The 19,854-nt window shown below is 40.7% G+C and overlaps 1 protein-coding gene across 2 annotated transcripts in view; it reads left to right on the top strand.

Moving 5' to 3' along the window:
- The window catches only part of synpo (synaptopodin), a 106,400-nt gene extending 95,035 nt beyond the window's left edge, over window positions 1-11,365 (top strand). For both annotated transcript variants that reach the window (XM_088343482.1, XM_088343481.1), the window contains exons 3-4: window positions 615-2,554; window positions 7,328-11,365. In XM_088343482.1, the coding sequence (XP_088199608.1) occupies window positions 615-2,554; window positions 7,328-8,563 (3,176 nt within the window). In that variant the 3' untranslated portion in view covers window positions 8,564-11,365. The remainder of the gene's footprint in view (window positions 1-614; window positions 2,555-7,327) is intronic.
- The last annotated feature ends 8,489 nt before the right edge of the window (window positions 11,366-19,854 follow it).

Consider the following 19,854-nt stretch of genomic DNA (forward strand, 5'->3'; position numbering starts at 1 on the left):
AAGGCGCCCGCTTTGAGACTGGGAGGTCGGTGGTTCGCGCCCCGGCCGAGTCATTCCTAAGACTTAAAAAGTGGTCGGCGGCGCCCTCTGTTGGCTGCGGCTGCATCGGCTCGCTACAACGGGTCAGGTGCAATCGACATTTCGTTCTGTGTAGATTGTTACACAGAATGACAATACAAGGAAATTATTATTATTATTATTTTTATTATTATCAACAGGAAACAGGACCGAGTCAAAACCCACGTCTTGCGAGCCAGAGGTTCGTTGACAGACTGACAAAGGAAGAGTGAGAGCACTGAGCTTAAATAGACGGAAAGCGAATCTGTCAACTAGCCGCAGCTGGCGCCACACGGGTGGGGCCAATTGGGCGCCATGGCAACCGTGACAGTATGCATTTCCAATCGTATCCACCTCATTTTGCGGTATATAAAGAACACAGATTATAAGCCGCACTTTCAAATTTCTCGACACTTTTTAGGTACACCTTAATGTTCGGTAAATACCATAGATATTTTATTGAATAAAACTGTTTTTTTTTTTTTGTAATAATACAGGTTGTGGTTTAGATTTTGCATTGGTTTAAAACTAAACGCCCTTTTTTCCCCTCTGTCTAGATTTAACCAGAAGTGTCAGCTTATCTGAGAAAGAGCTAAAGGAGGCTCGCCTGAGAAGTCACATCATCGCGGCTCAACTCACTGTCCCTTCAAGCTCCAGCTCCCGAGGCGTGCAACTCTTCAACCGGCGCAGGCAAAGGGTCAGCGCCTTCACACTGGAAAGCGGCGGAGTGCAGTCCAACCAAGACCTGAAAGCCGACCCGTCATGTAGCAAACTAACCCGGGCAGAGAGAAGCCGCGAGGAAAAGGACAAAGACTTGAATTACAAGAATTGCACTACCAGCCCACCATTTGTGCCTGTCGGGAGTATACAAGAAGCAGGTGATAATATGGATGATCAACGTGAGCATTACGCCAAAGAAAACAACAATGAGTCCAGCGTGATCCAAGAAAGACATTTTCTCCCCGTGAAGGAACTAGAAGAAGAGGAAAATGGTTCCGTCTACAAAGAGCTTGAAGACAACGTGAAGGATGAGCTTCCACCTGAAAGAGAAAATACCAATCCTATTGCAATGAGCCTTATGGAGAAGGAAGGAGGGATGAATGGAAATCATACAGTATCACCTCCTCCTGAGAAGCTCTCTAATGGGTGTCATGGACCTCCCACGCAGATCCTTAATCGAACTGCCAGGCCCTTCTTCTCACCACTGACAGTGCAGTCTCAGGAGGTGACAAGTCCCGTAGTGGACAACCTCCCGGCTCGTTCTGCTTTCACGGCTCCCAAGGCTGTAGCCGTTTCACCTCCACTGCCTCCTGCATATCCCACACCAGCCTTACCAGCCTTCACAAACAAGCCCCCGAAGACCGATTACTTCAGTTCACCTGTCATGTCTCCTACTAACCCTCCACCGCCCCCTGCCTTCACTGTATCTCAGAATGCTGCTTCAGCTCTTCACAATTATGGACCCCCGACAGCCTTAAAGCCCTCTACTTTTGTTCCTGAAAGAAAGTCGATGACAACACCACCGATAAAAACAGGATTACTCGAGGACACGGTTGCCAAACGGCCAACTAAAAAGTCCATGTTCACATTCAAAGAGAAGAACGTTGTAGCTCCGAATCCTGAGCTGCTTTCTCTAGTCCAAGGAGTGGACGAAAAGAAGAAACAGAGGCAAAGATCGGTTCCTGAACCCGCATCAGAGGAGGAACTACTAGCTCTGGGTGCAGAAGCTTCTAACTTCCTTGCCAAAGAGGACCAAGCAGCCGAAGAAGCTCAAGCTCCAGAGTGGACCTCCTGTCTCAAAAGCTCTAGAACCTACACAAAGGAAGAACATATACCGGAACAGACCCTCAACGACGCATCAGGGAAAGGCGTTGATCTTTTTGCCAGGCGCAAATCTCGAATGGAGAAATATGTCGTCGAAAATCCAAACGCAAGTCACAATATTCGATCCCCGTCTCCAACGATGTCTTTGCCGCCATCTTGGGTTTATCCATCAAATATGCCTGGGAGGGTCAAAGCTATTGCGAGAAACTCGGATATGTGTGCACAACTTGCACAAAACATGCAAGCCCAACAAACATCTAAGCCAAAACCAAGACAAACGGCTCCACCAACACAACTCCAAGAGACACCTCCCCTCGAGAACGGTTGCTCCAAGATAGAGATGGACCTGTCGAGACACCGACCCTACCAGCTTAACTCCTCACTTTTCATCCTCAAACCAGTTAAGGACCCATTGAGCAACCTCCCCAAAGGAGCGCCACAGTCCAAAAACCAGATGCTCCCTCCGTCTTTTTCCAAACAGACTCTCTTTCGCACGCAGTCTCAACCTCAGGAGCTTTCTGGTGGCTCCATCACAAGAGTAGAGTATCCATCATATCAAGAATGTGAGAAACCGTCAACGGCTTTTTCTCCGGGATCCGAGTCATCGCATCGATTGGGGATTCAGGCACCCAGGCCGAGGTTTTCTGCCAAGAAAGCCGGGATTGAAGCACAGGTGTGGAGGCCTTTTATTTTTTGATAACGTTTTTTATCGGTCGTTTTGAAACAACTGGGAATCAAATTCTAAAGAAGTCATATTTTTCCTGCACCTTCTTGTACTTTTCTTTCATTTTCCTCTTTTCTCTAAGAGCCTCCTAATTCAGGGTTCGCACACCTTTTTCTTGGCCAATTTCAAGCACTTTCTTAAGGACTTTCAAGGCCAAAATTGAATTACTACACTACAATTAAGGGAAGAAATCCAATGTGAATCATGTATTTTGCAGAGGCGAATATGAAATAACTGCGATTTTCAAATGTGAATTTCAATCTCGCGTGTGCATTTATTAAGACATGTGATTTTTAGATCTTGAGTAAATTGGGAATATATTTTTTGGAGACATTTAGGTGTTGCGTAAAAATGACAGTAATATTTTCAGTTGCAGGAAGTTTTTCCCCAATATACTACTTGGAAACGCTACCTTAATTTTCTGCATGGCACATAACACATTTTTAAAATTGATATGTAATTTTTGCACTAATGCACATTTCATAGTGTGTAGTACGCACCTGTCCTCTGTCCCGATTCATAGGACAATGCCATACAAACTAATGCCAGCCGCCGTTAATCACAAGGGAAGAAAACATGCAATAGCAAAGCGAAGAACCAGACAGATTGTCAAGCAGACCTGTTGAGAAACATGGCAACAATTTCAAGCATTCACAAGCACTTCACCCAAAAATCAAGCATTTTTCAATACTTTAAAATACAACATTCATTCAACATTAAAAATTCAAGCGTTTTTAATGATTTCGAGCACCCGTATGAACCATGTAATTGGCAATCATAGCCCTGAAATACAGCAATCTCTCACTTTTTGCGGGGTTGCATTGTAAACGAACCTATGTTAGTCAAAATCTACAAAGTAGGATCCTTTATTTATTTATTTATTTGATTATAAAATACTTTATTATTCGTTAAAACCAAATTACTTCTGTACCGTCAAATTAAAATTACAATTTTAAAAATAATTTTGCTTCTATACTGTATTGCACTAAGGGGCTGACATTACTTTATTACTTCAGATGATATTTTGTCGCCACCATGTGGACATTATGGAAAAACTGCTTCTACCTTTCTTTAGCACAGTGGTCTGCAACATTTTCCGTACCATTGACTGGTTTAATGCCTGAAAGTATTTTTGCAGCCCACCACAATAATAACATAAATAATAATACAGCTAAACATAATTATAATAATAAGCTTAGATCAACTGTGTAATCACTAGACCACGATGGATATAGATGATGTTGGAAAAAGCATTTCATTTCACCATCACACTATTGTAGTACAACGTTGTATTGGCTAAACCTTTCCCCGTTACAACATTGAACAACATTGCACCGTGTGTAAAAATAGAGTAATGAAATTAAATCTAATGCCTTTTCCAATGTCAAATTTCTAGGGGGTTTAGCAGTTAGAATTCAGCGATCTCACCACTGTGATCCAGCCGTGTTTGACATTGTTTTTGTTAGATTAAAAAAAAGCATAGCTACTGTACATGAATAAATAAGGGAAAATAAATAAGGAGACTTTTTTTTCTTTCCGTGCAGCCATGACAAAACCACTACTTTAGCATGGTGAGAAGTCCAACTTTGTTGGCGATAGAAAGCATCTTTCTCTGCATTTTGTGCCCGGCACCAGTCAGTCCATATAGTTTGTAGTAGATAACCATTTAAATGTGAGGAGTGTAGCCATCATGCAGAAGTTATAAATGAAAAAAATCATAAAAAAACATGATTAAATATAGGCAGTGACACATTGCAATATTTAAACAGTATGTGCAAGCTTGCTGGCCTTGTGTTAATGGAGAATCCCATTGAATTGCTATCAGGAATAAGCAATGTATTTAAAAAAAAGGTAATCATCAAAAAACAAATATGAGCGTATTTTGTACCATAGATTAAGTTAGATATTGATGTAGCTGAAAGTAAGTATTTTTTTACACCTTTAAAAGTGTGTATGTAGAAAAATAATACGATTGGAACCTGTTTTCATAGAAGTCAAATTGTCCTTGGTGGTCTGTTACTACTTTAATTAAGATGTTCTGGTATTAGTAAACATGACGGCTTTAAAAGAAACTTGACACTTTAAAAGATTTGCACCTACATAATGTAGGCTAATCAAGCTATTTTCCTTTCGCATACAACTTAGACTGCAACAGTATTGCTACACAAGCAGACACAGGCAGAAAAGGAGCGTGTTCCGCTGTTCGGAATATGGATCACAATGCTCAATGAAAATCTGCAAAGGAGCGAAACCGCAAAAAGTAAACCGTGATACAGCGAGGGATAACTGCATTTGGAAAAATAATAAATGATGCCAGACATTACGTGTGTTTTTCTTCACAAAATGCAAATTTCAATTGGAAATCCAGTCGCTTATCTCCTCAGGCAACACCTAAGGCAAAACGCTGAGTTAAAAATATGTGTTAATATGCTCGGAGGAGTTTCTGTGATGGTTGCAGCAAGAGGCTTTATCCCCCAAATATCGTCAGTTTCTGAGTATTTAAAACACAATGAATCGAATGTTCCTCAAACCCCGGCTGTGGGGTCCACACGGTCTTTTAGTTATCCTACCGAGAGAGTGATGCTGTTACAAAGCACTTTGACAGATGTGGCATCTGCTTTATGAGCTGCAATTGACAATTTAATGCTTCTCACTAAAGTGAAAATGCAGCCGTTGAATTCCTTTTATGTCTTTGTGTCTTAAGGGTAATTTGCTCTTCTCGCCGCCATTTTGTTCCCCCGATGAAAATTGTGCTGCATACTTGAATTCTTTGATGTTTGCCATCTGCAGGCTGCATGCAAATTGACTTCATCCTGGAAGCTGCATCTACGTTATATTCATGAATTTAAGCCAAAATTGTAGAATTTCCTTGGTTCAAAAGAAACAAGTCGGCATTGGAAATACTTTCCATAGAAGTTTGCATGTCTGTTCTACATCATAACCTTAATTTACATTATGTTATAATTGTGTCCTAGGTGAAGTACTTCTTCTCTGATTAAAACTTTATTCTTTCACTTGTCTGTGACTTTCTTCTCCTTTTTCCAATTTTATTCTTTGCTTTTACTTATAATGAATGCGCAACTTTTCTGCTGACACTAAAAACACTTTAGGTTGGACAAAAATTAATGATGTAAACTACAAATTGTTTAATGAATTCTTCTTTATATGGTTCTTTGTTGTGTAATTTGACACAAAAGAATATACATATATCTATACTGTATTACCTCAGTTATCCCTGTTAATAGGGGCAGAATGCCCTGCAAAACGTAAAAAACTCCATTTTTTTTATGTACCCGGTACTTGTAAAAGTAGTGTACTTTAAAAAGTTTTTACTGTCAAATTACAATTTTGAAAAGAATTCTGTTGATTCCCTGCACAGCTTTATGAATTAAGGACCCAATCCACTTCATTTTACATAATACTTTGCCGCCATCATGTGGTCATTATTAAAAACGGCATTTACCTACTACTTCTGTCCTACAGAAACCATACTGTATCTTTTGACAATCGAATATTTTTGAAAAAGAGGCAAGGAGCCACAAAGGAGTGCTTAAGACCCGCATGTGGCACCTGAGCAGGTTTAGCGGGAGGAGAGGTCCAACTTTGTCGGCGATAGAAAGCCTATTACCGCGAAGCCGTAAACCAGCGATAACCAAAGCACAAAGTAGCGAGGGGTCTCTGTATACGTATAAGTATAATAATATATATATATATATTTTAAATAATTATAATAAATACAAACGGTTAGCTGCTACAAACCATATATATTTTATACACTCCAAATCAAATATTTTGACTACTTTATACCTTAAAATTAAAACTGTGAGGCCCAGTTAGTGTACAGAAATAAAAACCATACAGTATATCAGAAAACTGTATATTAGGTGTTTGGTACCATTCCTTGTCGTGAAAAAATGATTTACAAACATATTTATGTAAATCATTCATACCTTAGAAACTACCAGTACATTTAATAAGATGATGTATTAAATCCTATTTTTCCTGTCACGTTGTTAGCGGAATGTAATTTTCTCTATATCACGGGTCTCCAACCTTTTTCAAGCCGAGAGCTATTTTTGTTTCTAATTAAGGAAAAGGGATACCAGTTTAATATGCATTTCTGAAATAACAACCTATTATGTAATTACTTGGTTGTAACTATGTTATTAATGGATTATTTATTGGAAGTAGGGTTAAATAAACTCAGTGGACGACCCAAAAAGCATTTTTTTTTTGGCGAGCTATTTTCAGAACAGGTAGGGGGAACCACGTTGACTCCTTTTTAATCAAATGCTAACTTTTATAATAAGCATCTAAAATTCTCTGTAAATCATTTTATTGACATGTTGTTCCAGGATTTAATGTGTTCACTGCGAGTTCATGTTGTTTAGCCAGGAACCTCAAATCCCTGCTTGCAAAGGCCACTTGTATTTAAAGTAACCTGAGAGCATAAAACTAGGTCGGCGTAGGCTATTGGCTAGGCGTAGTCAACAAACACATGCAACGGATTAAGAATCATAGCTATGACCTTAATGCTGCTGTGATTAGAATAAATATTATTCAGGCTAAAGGGAATCCCTGTGTTGTTTTTTCTATGTATGTCTTTATGAGCTAGTAAAAAACAAAACAATCAATGAAGCAGAGCGTATGCTCTGCCAAATTGGCCAGCGTTTGTATTCTGGATTGTACAGTAAAAAGCAACATTTTGTTATGGTCCAACAGAATCCAAAGGAATGCCCCGCAACTGAACCCCCCGTCGAGAGTCGGCCGAGCCTTACGAGGAAGTTCAGCAGCCCTGACTGTCTTGGCAGTACAACATGGAGGTCCGGTCTTCAAAGGAATTGCCCCTCGGGATCCTCCAGCCGATCCGTCACATCACCGGTTCCGTTTTCCAAGGTTACAAGATGCCAATCTCCTACGAGCAATAGAAATATCCAGCTTTCCACAGTCTCATCGGCTTCCAAAACCAAGCCAGCCCAGACCTCTACATCTCCATGTTCTCCACCTTGGGGCTCAAGATGCCAGTCCATGGTGGTACCCCAAAGTGTTCAGTCATCCACCAGTTCCTCTCGTCAAGACTTCCGACTACAAACGGCTGGGTCCTCTCGTTCTCTACCTTGGAATTCAAGATGCCAGTCCCCGGTAGTCAATCCACAGTCCTCAAATGCTTCACGTGGTTTATCTAAAACCTCCACAAACACCTCCACAATCTCTCCACCTTGGGGATCAAGATGCCAATCTCCTATGGTGACCTTGAATTCAGACAATTCCGCTCGATCATCACTTCCTTCCTCCAGACCAACCACCGCATTCGCACCTCCCTGTTCCCCTCCTTGGAGTCCGAGGTGCCAATCGCCGATGATGAGCCACACTGTCCACCCTTCCAAACTCTCCAAAACACCCACCACGACCTCCCCGGTCTCACCACCTTGGGGCTCACGCTCACAATCTCCTGCACTTTCTCATACTAGTTTGTCTATCCCCTCTTTTCGCCGACTATCCGTATCCTCCACCTCCTCTCCTGTTACCCTAACCAAGGACAGCCGTTGCATGTCCCCGATCAATAATCATTTAGACTCCAAAGCCAACCACCGACTTCTGGCAAAGAACATCATTAACGCAGCCAAACGTAAAAACAGCCCATCTCCAGGTGCACTGAGCAGTCACAGCTTGCCAATCTCACCTGTGGGATATTTGCACCACGGATATGACTACAAAGCCTTCCCGTCACGACCGCTGGGAAGCCAATCTCCGACCTTCACCAGTCCCCCGGCAACTCCGACAATCTGTTCTCCCGTGAGGTTCTACAACGCACGCTCTCTGACTGACTCTGATGCGTCCGTCGAGTCTGAGGACTCTGGCCTGCGCTCACCTGGCGTGCATTCTTACAACACCTGTCCCCGTGGTTGGGGTGGCAGTCTGAGGGTGAAAAAAAGCACCATCTCAACTGACCTGTGAAGGAGTCACGATTAGGAGTTCTTTAACATGGTAAACAGAGACCGAAGCCATCAAAATTCATAATCAGTATTGGGATTAACGCGTTACAAAGGAAGGCGTTCCTGGAACGCAACTGCTTTTCTCTGTAATGTGTACTCTAATGCGTCGTTACAACATGGAGCGTTACTGCATTTCTCCTGGATAATAAATTGCCACATCCTCTGTATCCCCAGTATCAATGGATGGGCATGTTTACATTTAACTACAAAGTACACCTGAATACAGTTATGGTGGTGCAGTCTCAAGCACAAAGTATGAGAACGCTGAATTTCTCCTTACGGAGATATTCTCCCTCCCTTATATACTTGCTTCTAAGCCAAATTTACGACAATAAAGAAGCGTCAGCTTCTATGTACATTTAAGGTTGTGTGTCACATGTAGCAAATGGTAAGCAGGATGGATGCTGAGGCTTATACAGGAAAGACAAACACACTCAATCAATGCGGCGAAAGTAAGAACATAATTTACGGTGAATGTGTGCTAAATTTCAGTGCTTTTATTTGTAAAATGTGTTGTACAGTAGCCAGAAATTGAGAAAGAGATCTTCGAATGATTGACACAAAATAGATATGGAGTGTCTCAGCAAAGTGTTCGTTTGCAAACTCTCAAGATTTCCATAAGTCAATAAATACGAAGGATTCACTGCTTCCATAGCTTTGTGTACACATTTTCTTCTATTCCTTTTAATATGTGGCTATTTCAAGGCAATTTTAGGGCGTCGGTTTCTAACGAGACAGTTACTTTCAGTGTAATGCGCTACTTTTTGGTGTCAGTAATCTGGAGGGTAACTAAGTTACATTTCGATTGAAGTAACCAGTAAACTGTAACTCATTACTCATAATGCATAATACAATTAGTACCAAGTGTGACTTCTGGCCTCACATTGACAAGAACAAGCTTTTTACATCAACGATTGCAGTGGCTTAGAAGCTTCAGGCATACCAAAAATGCTAATTAACCAAAGATTGTTTTTTTTTTTTTTTTTTTACTTCACTTTGAATGAATGTTATACTTAACAGTCTCACAACAAGCAGACCAGCTTTCTTGGCTCATTTGCAATGATTGAGTATTACGTTTTGAATGTTATAATCAATGTTTACAGGTCCAAAAACACACTTTTAAACCATTCCTTTTTCAATGAGAGGCACATCGATTATTTACGCTTAATCTACTATGCAACACAAATACTATGTGTAGATGCAGTCAGTAACTCCAGCCCGGGGGCCAATTGCTGCCCCTTAGGATGATAGTTTGAGACCCCCACCTTGATATGAATGTTAAAGGGACCCCGTGTATCATTTGACGAATAGATAATGCTGTATTCTGTCATGCATGTGAAAACGAGTGCTAAAAAGCACAAGGAGGAATAACAACCGTGGAGACTCAAAGTGACAATAAATCACCATTTTTATTTTGCCCAGCCTTTCCGTAGCAGCAAGATGACAATCATGTTAGGTCTCTCTAAGTGAGGTTCACGTTATGTAAAATAAATGCAAATTTCTCGACTTACAATTATTATAGATAAGGCATGTTTATATGTTTGTATTATCTATTTTAGATAAATGTTCTGTATTTTAATGAATTACATTTTTACCACTAGGAGGCACTGTCCTGTTTAAGTGCAGCCCTAGACAATTGGGGATTAATTTATTGCTCATAATTTTTTTAATTTTTAGATCTTAAGGAATTTAAAAAAACATATTCAACAGTGCAAGGTTTTTAACAGACCTTTTGTTTTTAATGGACAACCTAATTTGGCCCCAAACTCAACTACACCCTAGGTTTGGTGGCCCCCCCAGAAAATTGAGTTTGAGACCCCTGCAATAACCCTCTCGGATTAAAAAAAATCACGCGTTGAGAGCACAATACAACACATAAAAAAGCACTTTTTCAAAATCTGAAATAATATTCTAGATTACCTTTAAATGGCTCATCCTAACGCGTAGCAGAAACCAGATTTGAAACCAAATATTGACTGCATGTAAACATAGTACATGTGAATCGTTAATCGCACAATCACAAATTGCTGAAGTGTACACTACTGTTTAAAAGTTTGGGGTCGCATATATATGTCCTTATTTTTGAAGGAAAATTACTGACTTTCCTTTGGGCTAGTTGAGTAATAGACTGAACCATTTGTGGGTGTGATTAAACTTTCAGACAGAGGGAACTTTTGTGTGAAACCAGAAAATCTATTCTTGTTCTGAGAAATGAAGGCTATTCAATGTGAAAAATTGTCAGGAAACTGAAGATCTCCTGCAACGGTGTGTACTACTCCCATCAGAGAACAGCACAAACCGGATCTAACCAGAGTAGAAAAGAAGTGGGAGGCACAACTATACAAGAGGACAAGTAAATTAGAGTTTCTTGTGAGAGAAATAGACACCTTACCGGTTCTCAACCAGCAGCTTGGTTAAATACAGTAGTACCTACAAACAGCAGTGTCAACATCTGAGACTGGCAAACAAAAGAAAGATAGTTATAGGCACAGAAACACACATTGCTCAACTCATTAGATGAATAAAACTGTGACTTTTTTTAATCGAAAAACACCAAATTGGCTGTGTGACCCCAAACTTTTGAACAGTAGATGATGTCAAAAATGATATTTCACAGCAAGGCGTATTGCAATTTTTAGTGCAATATTCAGCGAAACATAGTGTATTTAGATACTGTTTGCTTTCGAATGCATTTACTGAAATGAATGTAAACTTCACAAGGATGCAGAAAATTGTATGTGATGTGCTCTTGTTACACTCAAATAATTAAATGCTTTATATGAGATTTCAAAGATGTGTGTGACTTTACAATGGTTGGGCCTGAGACTAAATGTCATCCTTTTTTGGGGTGACATCCAGTGTTCCCTCTAAGCTGCGTGCGTGCGCAATCGCGCACTGCCTGCACATTCTCAGCGCACAAGAAAATCTAGCCAGCACAATGTTCCCTCTCAGCTGCGTGTGTGAGTTTTTCGAGTTTTTCGAGAACCGGCTTCTTCAGCTCGGCTCACTAAAAGGAACCGGCTCTTTTGGGTCCTCAACGGCTCTTCAGGTTGTTTTTGCTTCTTTCATCCCTATATGACCAAATATTATATAAAATTGGGCACAAAATTACTTAAAGGAAGGGGTAATAGAACAAAAAAGAAAAAAATACCAAAATGAAAAAGTAGTGAAAAGCTGAGAAAAAAGAAACAAAAGGAAGAGAAAAACTAAAGAAAATTTCAGAAAAAAGCAAGAAAAAAGAAAAGAAAGAAACAAAGGAAAAAAGGAAATAGAGAACGAAAAGAAAAAAGTAACAGCTAGGAAAAAATAAACACAATGACATTTTTTAAAAGGGATTTTAAAAAAAATATAGAAAAAACAGGGAAAAGAAGAAAAAGTTTGTGTTGCATTCAAATAATTTCCAATTATACCAAGTCAATCTTGTTGCGAACATTGCACTTCCACTAAAAAAATGTGATTAAATACAGTTGTGTATCGTGCAACCGACTTTCCAAAATGTTAGTATTATGCGACAAAAGATACCAGGAAAAAAAAATGGAAATCTTGTGAAAGAATTGTTGTAAAAACAGATGACGTTTGTAGGCCGTACAACCTTTGCAATAATACATTAGTCAGCCATGCAAGGCGCCTACCTGCTTATTGGGGGCATAGGGATTCAGTGTCTTGCCCAAAGACACTTCAACATATAACACGGAGAAGCCGGGAATCAAACCTGCAACCTCTTGATCTCAAAGTACTGTATACAAACATTCCATATGCAATGAGTGAATAACATAAACCTTCTTTTGCCCCAGCCAACAATCTTAAACATTGATCCTGAGAGAGAAACTTTTACCAAAACTGCAAGATTTCAGTCCTTAACAATGTGTTAAGAACTTTTTACCTTGAGCTCAGTTTTATTACTCATGTCAAAAAACGGCAGGTGAATGGTTAGCGCGCAGCCCCACGGTGCGGAGGTTCAGAGTTCAAGTCCAGTTATCTTAGCCTGGACTTTCATGTTCTCCCCATGCCTCCCACTTTCCCAAAACATGCATGTCAGGTTAATTGGCCGGTCCAAATTGTCCCTAGGTTTGTATGAGCGAGTGAGTTTTCTGTCCCTGAGTGCCCTGCAACTGGCTGACAACCAGTTCAGGGGGTCCCCTGGCCACTGCCAGAAGATAGCTAGGATGGGCTCCAGCACCCCCGCAACCCTACTGAGGATGAGCACTGCGGATATCAAAAATATAACTACGATTGTTGTTCAGTTATATGAAGAATTCTCTCTCAGACAAACATGATGCATGCTTTTATTTGCTCCTGTTTAGACTATTTTAATTCCCTGCTCTCCGGTCTCTCCAAAAAGAACATTGCTATCCTGCAGCTTTTGCAAAAATCATTAGTGAGTGTGGTTACGGCATTCTTTAAATTGCTGCATTGGCTTGCCGTGCCTTTCGGGATCAATTTAAAGGTGCTTTATCTACCGTATTTATTCGTGTATAATGTATTTTACCTGAGAAAAGAACTCAAAGTTTGGGTGCGCGTGATACACACACCGTATTTGTGCAATAATTGAAAATATCACTGACCTCAATCGCAAATCATTCCATTTAATGGGATGCATCAAACCTAACAAATGCACCACAAGTAATATAGATGACAAAACAAAAGGCTTTAGATTTTATTTCATTAATCACACACTTTTTATTCACCGTACAAGAGAGGAATGTACTGTATGAGGATGGAGAAAACAGAAAGTCGTCCTGTAATAAAAAATAAATCAAGGCAGAAAGCACGTCAAGGGAAAAAAACTCTTTGATTTAGCGGATGATGAATCATAATTTGACACGAAATAAATACATTGGAAATTTTCTGTTGGTATTGTGTTTATAGTTTAGAATGTCAAGAAAATATTTTAATCAACAACGTTTGTCACTTATAATGCTTCAAGCTAGAAAAAAATGAAAAATTTATCATTTTTAATAAAATATTAGGGTAAGCGAGTGTGTTATACATGAATAAATACAATCCTTTTTAAATGTCTTGGGCCATCTTATCTGTCTGATCAGTGTTTATTTGATATATATTCATAAAGCACTTGCAACAATCAATTGTACACACAAATCAATCCAATGCCTTTCATGCCCATTCGAAGACTTCATGTTTTGCTCGTCTTTTGCTCACTTTTTGGCATATATCTGTCACGACCAGAACGGAGACAGGACCCACTCGTGTAACGTTTCTCACAGTTTTATTGGGAAGAAGGGAAAGGAGTGCACACACGATCTGGAGATCGCTGGTCTCGGGGTGTAGGTTGCTCAGACGCGGAAGTGGGACTTCCATGGCGAGCGATGGTGGTGTCGAGAGCGGAAAAGAATGGGTCAGTAGCCGGGGTGGAACAGCAAAAACGTGGTCGATGTCAGAAAATGGATCGTTATTCGGCACGGGAGAACAGACGTGGTCGAGATCAAAACAGGTCGTAATTCGGGACGGGAGAGCAGACGTGGTCGAGATCAAATAGATCGTAGTGGGGAAAAAAACAGGAGCAAAAACACAGGACGGACGAAAAAGGGCTTGCCATGTAAAAACGGAGATTCGCAGACGGACCGACATAAGGGGACTGACATGACAGAGTTTAAATACTGACAGGGAGCCAATCTGTCAACAAACTGCAGCTGGCGCCCACGGGCGGGGCCATTTGGGCGCCATGACAACCGTGACAGAAGCTGGCGGCACACGGCGGGGGCCAATTGGGCGCCATGGCAACCGTGACAATATCCCGTATTGTAATTTAAAAAGGGTTTGGCGCTACTCATTGGTAGGTATCAAGCCTCTGATTTCAGTATGATAAATAGCCATTAGATGGCAGGAGTAGCTTTAATCAGATCTTTGTCCACACGTCGAGGAAGCCACTACCTATATCCGGCAAATGAGTGTGTGTAGGCGGCCCATGTCGCGGGTAGGCATAATGAGACAGTGTGGTGAGATTCGTGAAGCATGGATAAAGACTGGCAGTTTTTCAACTGAACTTTTTTCCTTTTTTAAAAAAGATGACAAAGTCCCATGATCATTGTCTGGTCAGAGAGGGATGATGTTTCGTGCACGCCTGCAGGAACGCAATCACCCAAAGGAACGCGATCAGCATGGTGACCGACATCGTGCGATCAATTCACCAGAAACACGAAAAGTTCTTGCAAAGATCATGAAATGTTCATGCATTAGTTCAGTGTTCTTGCAATAAACTGTCATTTTGCAAGCAAAGTTCACTTGTGTTGTTTATGGAATGCATTGTTTAAATATTGTAAGCATCGCAAATGCAAGAAAAAGCGAGAAAGGAAAGTTCTGTTTGGAATCCCTTCAACTCTTGTTCACTAAACAGTTGTCCATGCAAGAATTTTTTTTTCTACAAAAAGAAGAGGGTTGAAGCTTTCTTTTGACATATCCTATGCTAGTCAAGTCATATTTATTTGTATAGCCCCTAATAACAAGGAGTCTCGCAGACCACTGCAAACTACTGTCACGAACCAGGAATGGAGACAGGACCCACTAGCGCTCGTTTTCTCAGTTTTTATTGATAAGAGGGAGAGAAAGGCTTGCTTCCACGATCCGCGGATCGACGAACACGGGTAGCAGGTGGCAGGAACGCGGAAGTGGTACTTCCGTGTCGAGCGAGGAGGATCAGAGACAGGCGGGAATAGCGAGTCGTTGGCCGGGGCCGGAGATCAAAGTCGGTGTCGAGTTTGTAAACGAGGTCGGTAGCAGGAGGCAGGCAGATAACGGGACAAGACAGGTCAGGTAACAGGCAGGCAGAACGGGGCAAAGTCAGGTCCGGAAACAGGTTGGCAACGAAGGTCAGGCAGGGATAAACAGGGCAGGAACGGAGTCGGACGAAAAGGCTTACTGAGCTGGTGGCAACAGTTCGCATAACGATCTTACGGCTTCCTCTTGGAAGCCGGGGGTTTAAAAAGAGAGCAACAGCCAATCAGCTGTCCGGGCTGTAGGCAGGTGGGCTCAATCAGCCTTCAGGTCTTCAAAAATAAGTCAAAATGGCCAAAACTGGCTGCCACTTGCTCCTCCAATTTGAGAAAACGCCTGGCATTGAATGAGTTAATCAGCAATTTCATTCGCACTTGTGTAACTTTTTATTTCACCCCGATTAAAAATGAGTGATTCAGCCTTGGCAGTCTCAAAAAATGATGTCTGGCCAATGGAGTTAACTGCCAAATGGGTTGTGTCCTTCAAATCAACACCTTGTGGTTTCTGCCTGCGTCCTGAAAGCTACAGTATCTCACACCATGAGTCAGCAAGCGCCACACATTAGCAACTTGTGTTTTCTGAGAGGCACAGACACCTGCTGGGTGTTGACCTTCTACGGGATTAAAGATATCGCTGTCAATGGATTGCTTTCGTCAGGACTCTGGACAGGCCGAGAACTGCTGACACTCGTAATTTGGACTTTTGCGAGCAGTTCTTTTTGGGCGACTCTGTAATTATGCGATCGCCTTTCGAAGTAACTCATATTCAATACATGCACGACGTCTAGAAAACAAATAAATAATAAAGTAGTGAGTCCGGTGACGTGCAGTGAGGTACTGTCTGGTGAAGCCCAGACAGATTCACCAATAAATAAGCCTACATTTTACTTGTAATTAGATAGATAGATAGATAGATAGATAGATAGATAGATAGATAGATAGATAGATAGATAGATAGATAGATAGATAGATAGATAGATAGATAGATAGATAGATAGATAGATAGATAGATAGATAGATAGATAGATAGATAGATAGATAGATAGGTAGGTAGGTAGGTAGGTAGGTAGGTAGGTAGGTAGGTAGGTAGGTAGGTAGGTAGGTAGGTAGGTAGGTAGGTAGGTAGGTAGGTAGGTAGGTAGGTAGGTAGGTAGGTAGGTAGGTAGGTAGGTAGGTAGGTAGGTAGGTAGGTAGGTAGGTAGGTAGGTAGGTAGGTAGGTAGGTAGGTAGGTAGGTAGGTAGGTAGGTAGGTAGGTAGGTAGGTAGGTAGGTAGATAGATAGATAGATAGATAGATAGATAGATAGATAGATAGATAGATAGATAGATAGATAGATAGATAGATAGATAGATAGATAGATAGATAGATAGATAGATAGATAGATAGATACTTTATTCATCCCCGCAGGGAAATTCACATTTCCAGCAGCATCCCTGCGCTGAGAATACAGCAATAAAGCAAAAAGAATACAATATACAAATACCCAATGTGACGTGCTAATACCCACTGTAGCCTGTTATATAGAGTATCTAGATAGTGCTACACAGAATACACATTGCAATAAAATACGGTAATATGCAATGTGGGGGTTGTGGTTTAATGTGGGCCTTTACTCCGCCGGGTGGAGTTAAAGAGCCTCATGGCATGAGGAAGAAAAGATCTCTTCAGTCTGTCCGTGGTACAAGACAGTGACAGCAGTCTGTCGCTGAAGCTGCTCTTCTGTCTGGATATAATGCTGTGTAGTGGATGTAATGAATTGTCCATGATTGACCGCAGCTTTTTCAGTGCCCGTCTCTCAGCTACTGTTGTCAGGCTGTCCAGCTCTGTGCCTACAACAGAGCCCGCTTTCCTCGCCAGTATATTGAGACGAGAGGCATCCTTCTTTATGACGCTGCCTCCCCAACACGCTGCCGCATAGAAGAGGGCGCTTGCCACACCTGTCTCATAGAAAAAAAATGTAGGAGCTTTTTGCAGATGTTGAAGGATTGGCAGAGCATGCCCGCAATATAAAAACTGTAGCATAGGAAAAAACAACATTCTATTGTCTTAACTTATAAATGAAGTCTTTGCACTGCTACTTTTGAATAAAAGATACGTAATCCTCCATTATGAAAACAACTTGCAAATCAATGAGAAAATAATAACTGGATGGCTTGACCTGCTGTTAACTTGCTAATGCTAAGAGTTATTTGATTCTGAGGTGTGCACTGCACCCTTGGTATCACTATTGCCCTCTGCCATGAGGCCAAAGAATTGCATGCCTCACTCAGCACAATACTACATTACAGAGAAATCGTACTTGTCATGACCAGAACGGAAACAGGACCCAATTGCGTTACGTTTCTCACAAGTTTTATCAAAGGAAAAAGGAAGGGCTGCGCCCACGATCCGGCGTTCGCTAGGCGCGGAAAGCAAGTCGCTCTCTGATCAGATTGTGATCCAAACACGGAAGTGGATCTTCTGTAGCGAGCGATGGCGGTGTCAAGGACGGAAAAACAGGTCGATAGCCAGGACAGGAGAGTTAAAAACGTGGTCAGGGTCAGAAACGTGTCGTAAGCTGGGACGGGAGAGCAGACGTGGTTCGGGATCAAAATGGGTCTTAGCCGGAGACAGACGGGAGCAAAAACGGGACAGGTGGGAGTCAGGGTGGAAAAAGGCTTGCCTAGTATACACTGAGGTTTGCAGACGGACTGACAACAGGGGATTGACAGGACAGAGTTCAAACCCGTGACGATTGGCGCCGAATGAGAGGGCACAGATGAGTCCCATCAGTAATCATGACAGTACTAATCATATTCACAGTTTAGTGTGAAAATCCTTTGATTTTGAAAAAGAAAATCTCAAAATTGTGAAGTTAAATGAGAAAGACGTTTAACACTGATTACTCTAACCCTTTAATGTGTTTTTAATTTTATATTTTCAATTATGACAAGTGAGGCAGGGCCAAGGAAAGCCATGTTAATGTATTTCGCTACATACCAGCTTGTTTTAATTATGTTGCAAAGAAAAACAACATTTTAAAGACCAATCGAGGTTCTTAAAAAAAACTCATAAGGTGTAAATTGCTTCCAATGGGCCCTGCCCGTAAACCATGTCTTAAAAAAAGTTTTAGTGCAGACTTGAGATAGTTAATTCAATTTAACTTGGGCCATTATAAGCTCCCAAGGCAATTTATAGCCCCTTAATAATTATCAAATGGATCTGCTTGGAATAATTAGACACGGCGGAAAAGCTCCAATCTGCCACTCTCAGTTAGCCAAGTAGGAATATAACCTGCATACGAAAAACGTATAAATGGTTCTCAGGCCCACTGGCGTCTATTTTAATTTGAAAGTTGTTGACCTACCTCGTCCCTTGCTTTGCCAAAATGTCAGCCCCCCAGTTTCAAAATTCACATTCATCTCAGGTTCCCAGACTGCCACCTGTAGGATTTAAGCAGAAATTCAAACACATCAGTTTTTTTTTTTCATTTCGAACGATCACTTGGGGTGACATGGAAGAACACTTGTTTGAAAAGGTATACATTGGTTTAGAATAGAATAGAATAGACCTTTATTGTCATTGTTACAAAATGGGTTAACATATTGTGACAACGAAATTGGGCATGACACTCCAGTTTCACACATTCACAGTGAGGTAAAAAAGCCAAGAAGATAAAGGAACAGAGAAGATAAGGTTATAAAACAAGGAGGATACAGGAGGTATATAGTTATAATTTACACAATATTTACACAAGAAATGTCGGCATGTAGGATCTAACATACAGTTTGGTATCGTAATGGTTTGTGCAATTATGCATTTGGTGCAAAAATAGTCATCATAGTGCAAAAAAATAGTCAACATACTATCTTCTTGGTGAATATTATTTTGGGTGAATATTTAAAAAAAACATTGTCGACTATAATTTGCAGCGAAGTTGAACTGCGCTGAATTTGGATTTGGAAAATGTAAATAGTTGTTGTTAATATTGTATTTCTTTCTTTCTGCTCATCAAGATGCAGAGTTAAATTAATTTAAAACCCTCAACTTCACAATACAGTTTAACTGAAAGGGAAAAAGGGCTGAGGTAAGAAAGAAGAGCCGTCCCCTTAAGTGTCTGGACAGTTTTCACATTAGCATATTCAAAAGACAGAGCGATCGTTTATTTTAAAAAAGTATTATAAGAATAAGATAATTAAATTTGTGTATATCATATTGAATTCACTCTAATGCAGGGGTGTCAAATTCAGGATAAAAAGAAGAAAAAATACCTTTCATCAAGTTGGACAAGTAGATTAAGGAGGAATAAAGAAAGAAAAAGAACGAAAAAAGACGAAGGGAGGGAAAGAGATATCTAAAGAAAGAGAAAAATAGGTGAAGAAAGGGGATGAGAGAGAAAGAAAGTGAGAGAAAAATAAAGAGATAAGTAGAAAGAAAGAAGGAGAGAGAAAAGAAATATATAAAGAGAAAACTAAAGAGAAAAAAAAGGAAAGAGATAAAAAGAGAGATTACGAGAGAGAGAGAGAGAGAGAGAGAGAGAGAG

The sequence above is a fragment of the Urocampus carinirostris genome, chromosome 9 (genome assembly GCF_059441175.1).
Source record: "Urocampus carinirostris isolate Australia breed hairy pipefish chromosome 9, RoL_Ucar_1.0, whole genome shotgun sequence".
NCBI lineage: Eukaryota > Metazoa > Chordata > Actinopteri > Syngnathiformes > Syngnathidae > Urocampus > Urocampus carinirostris.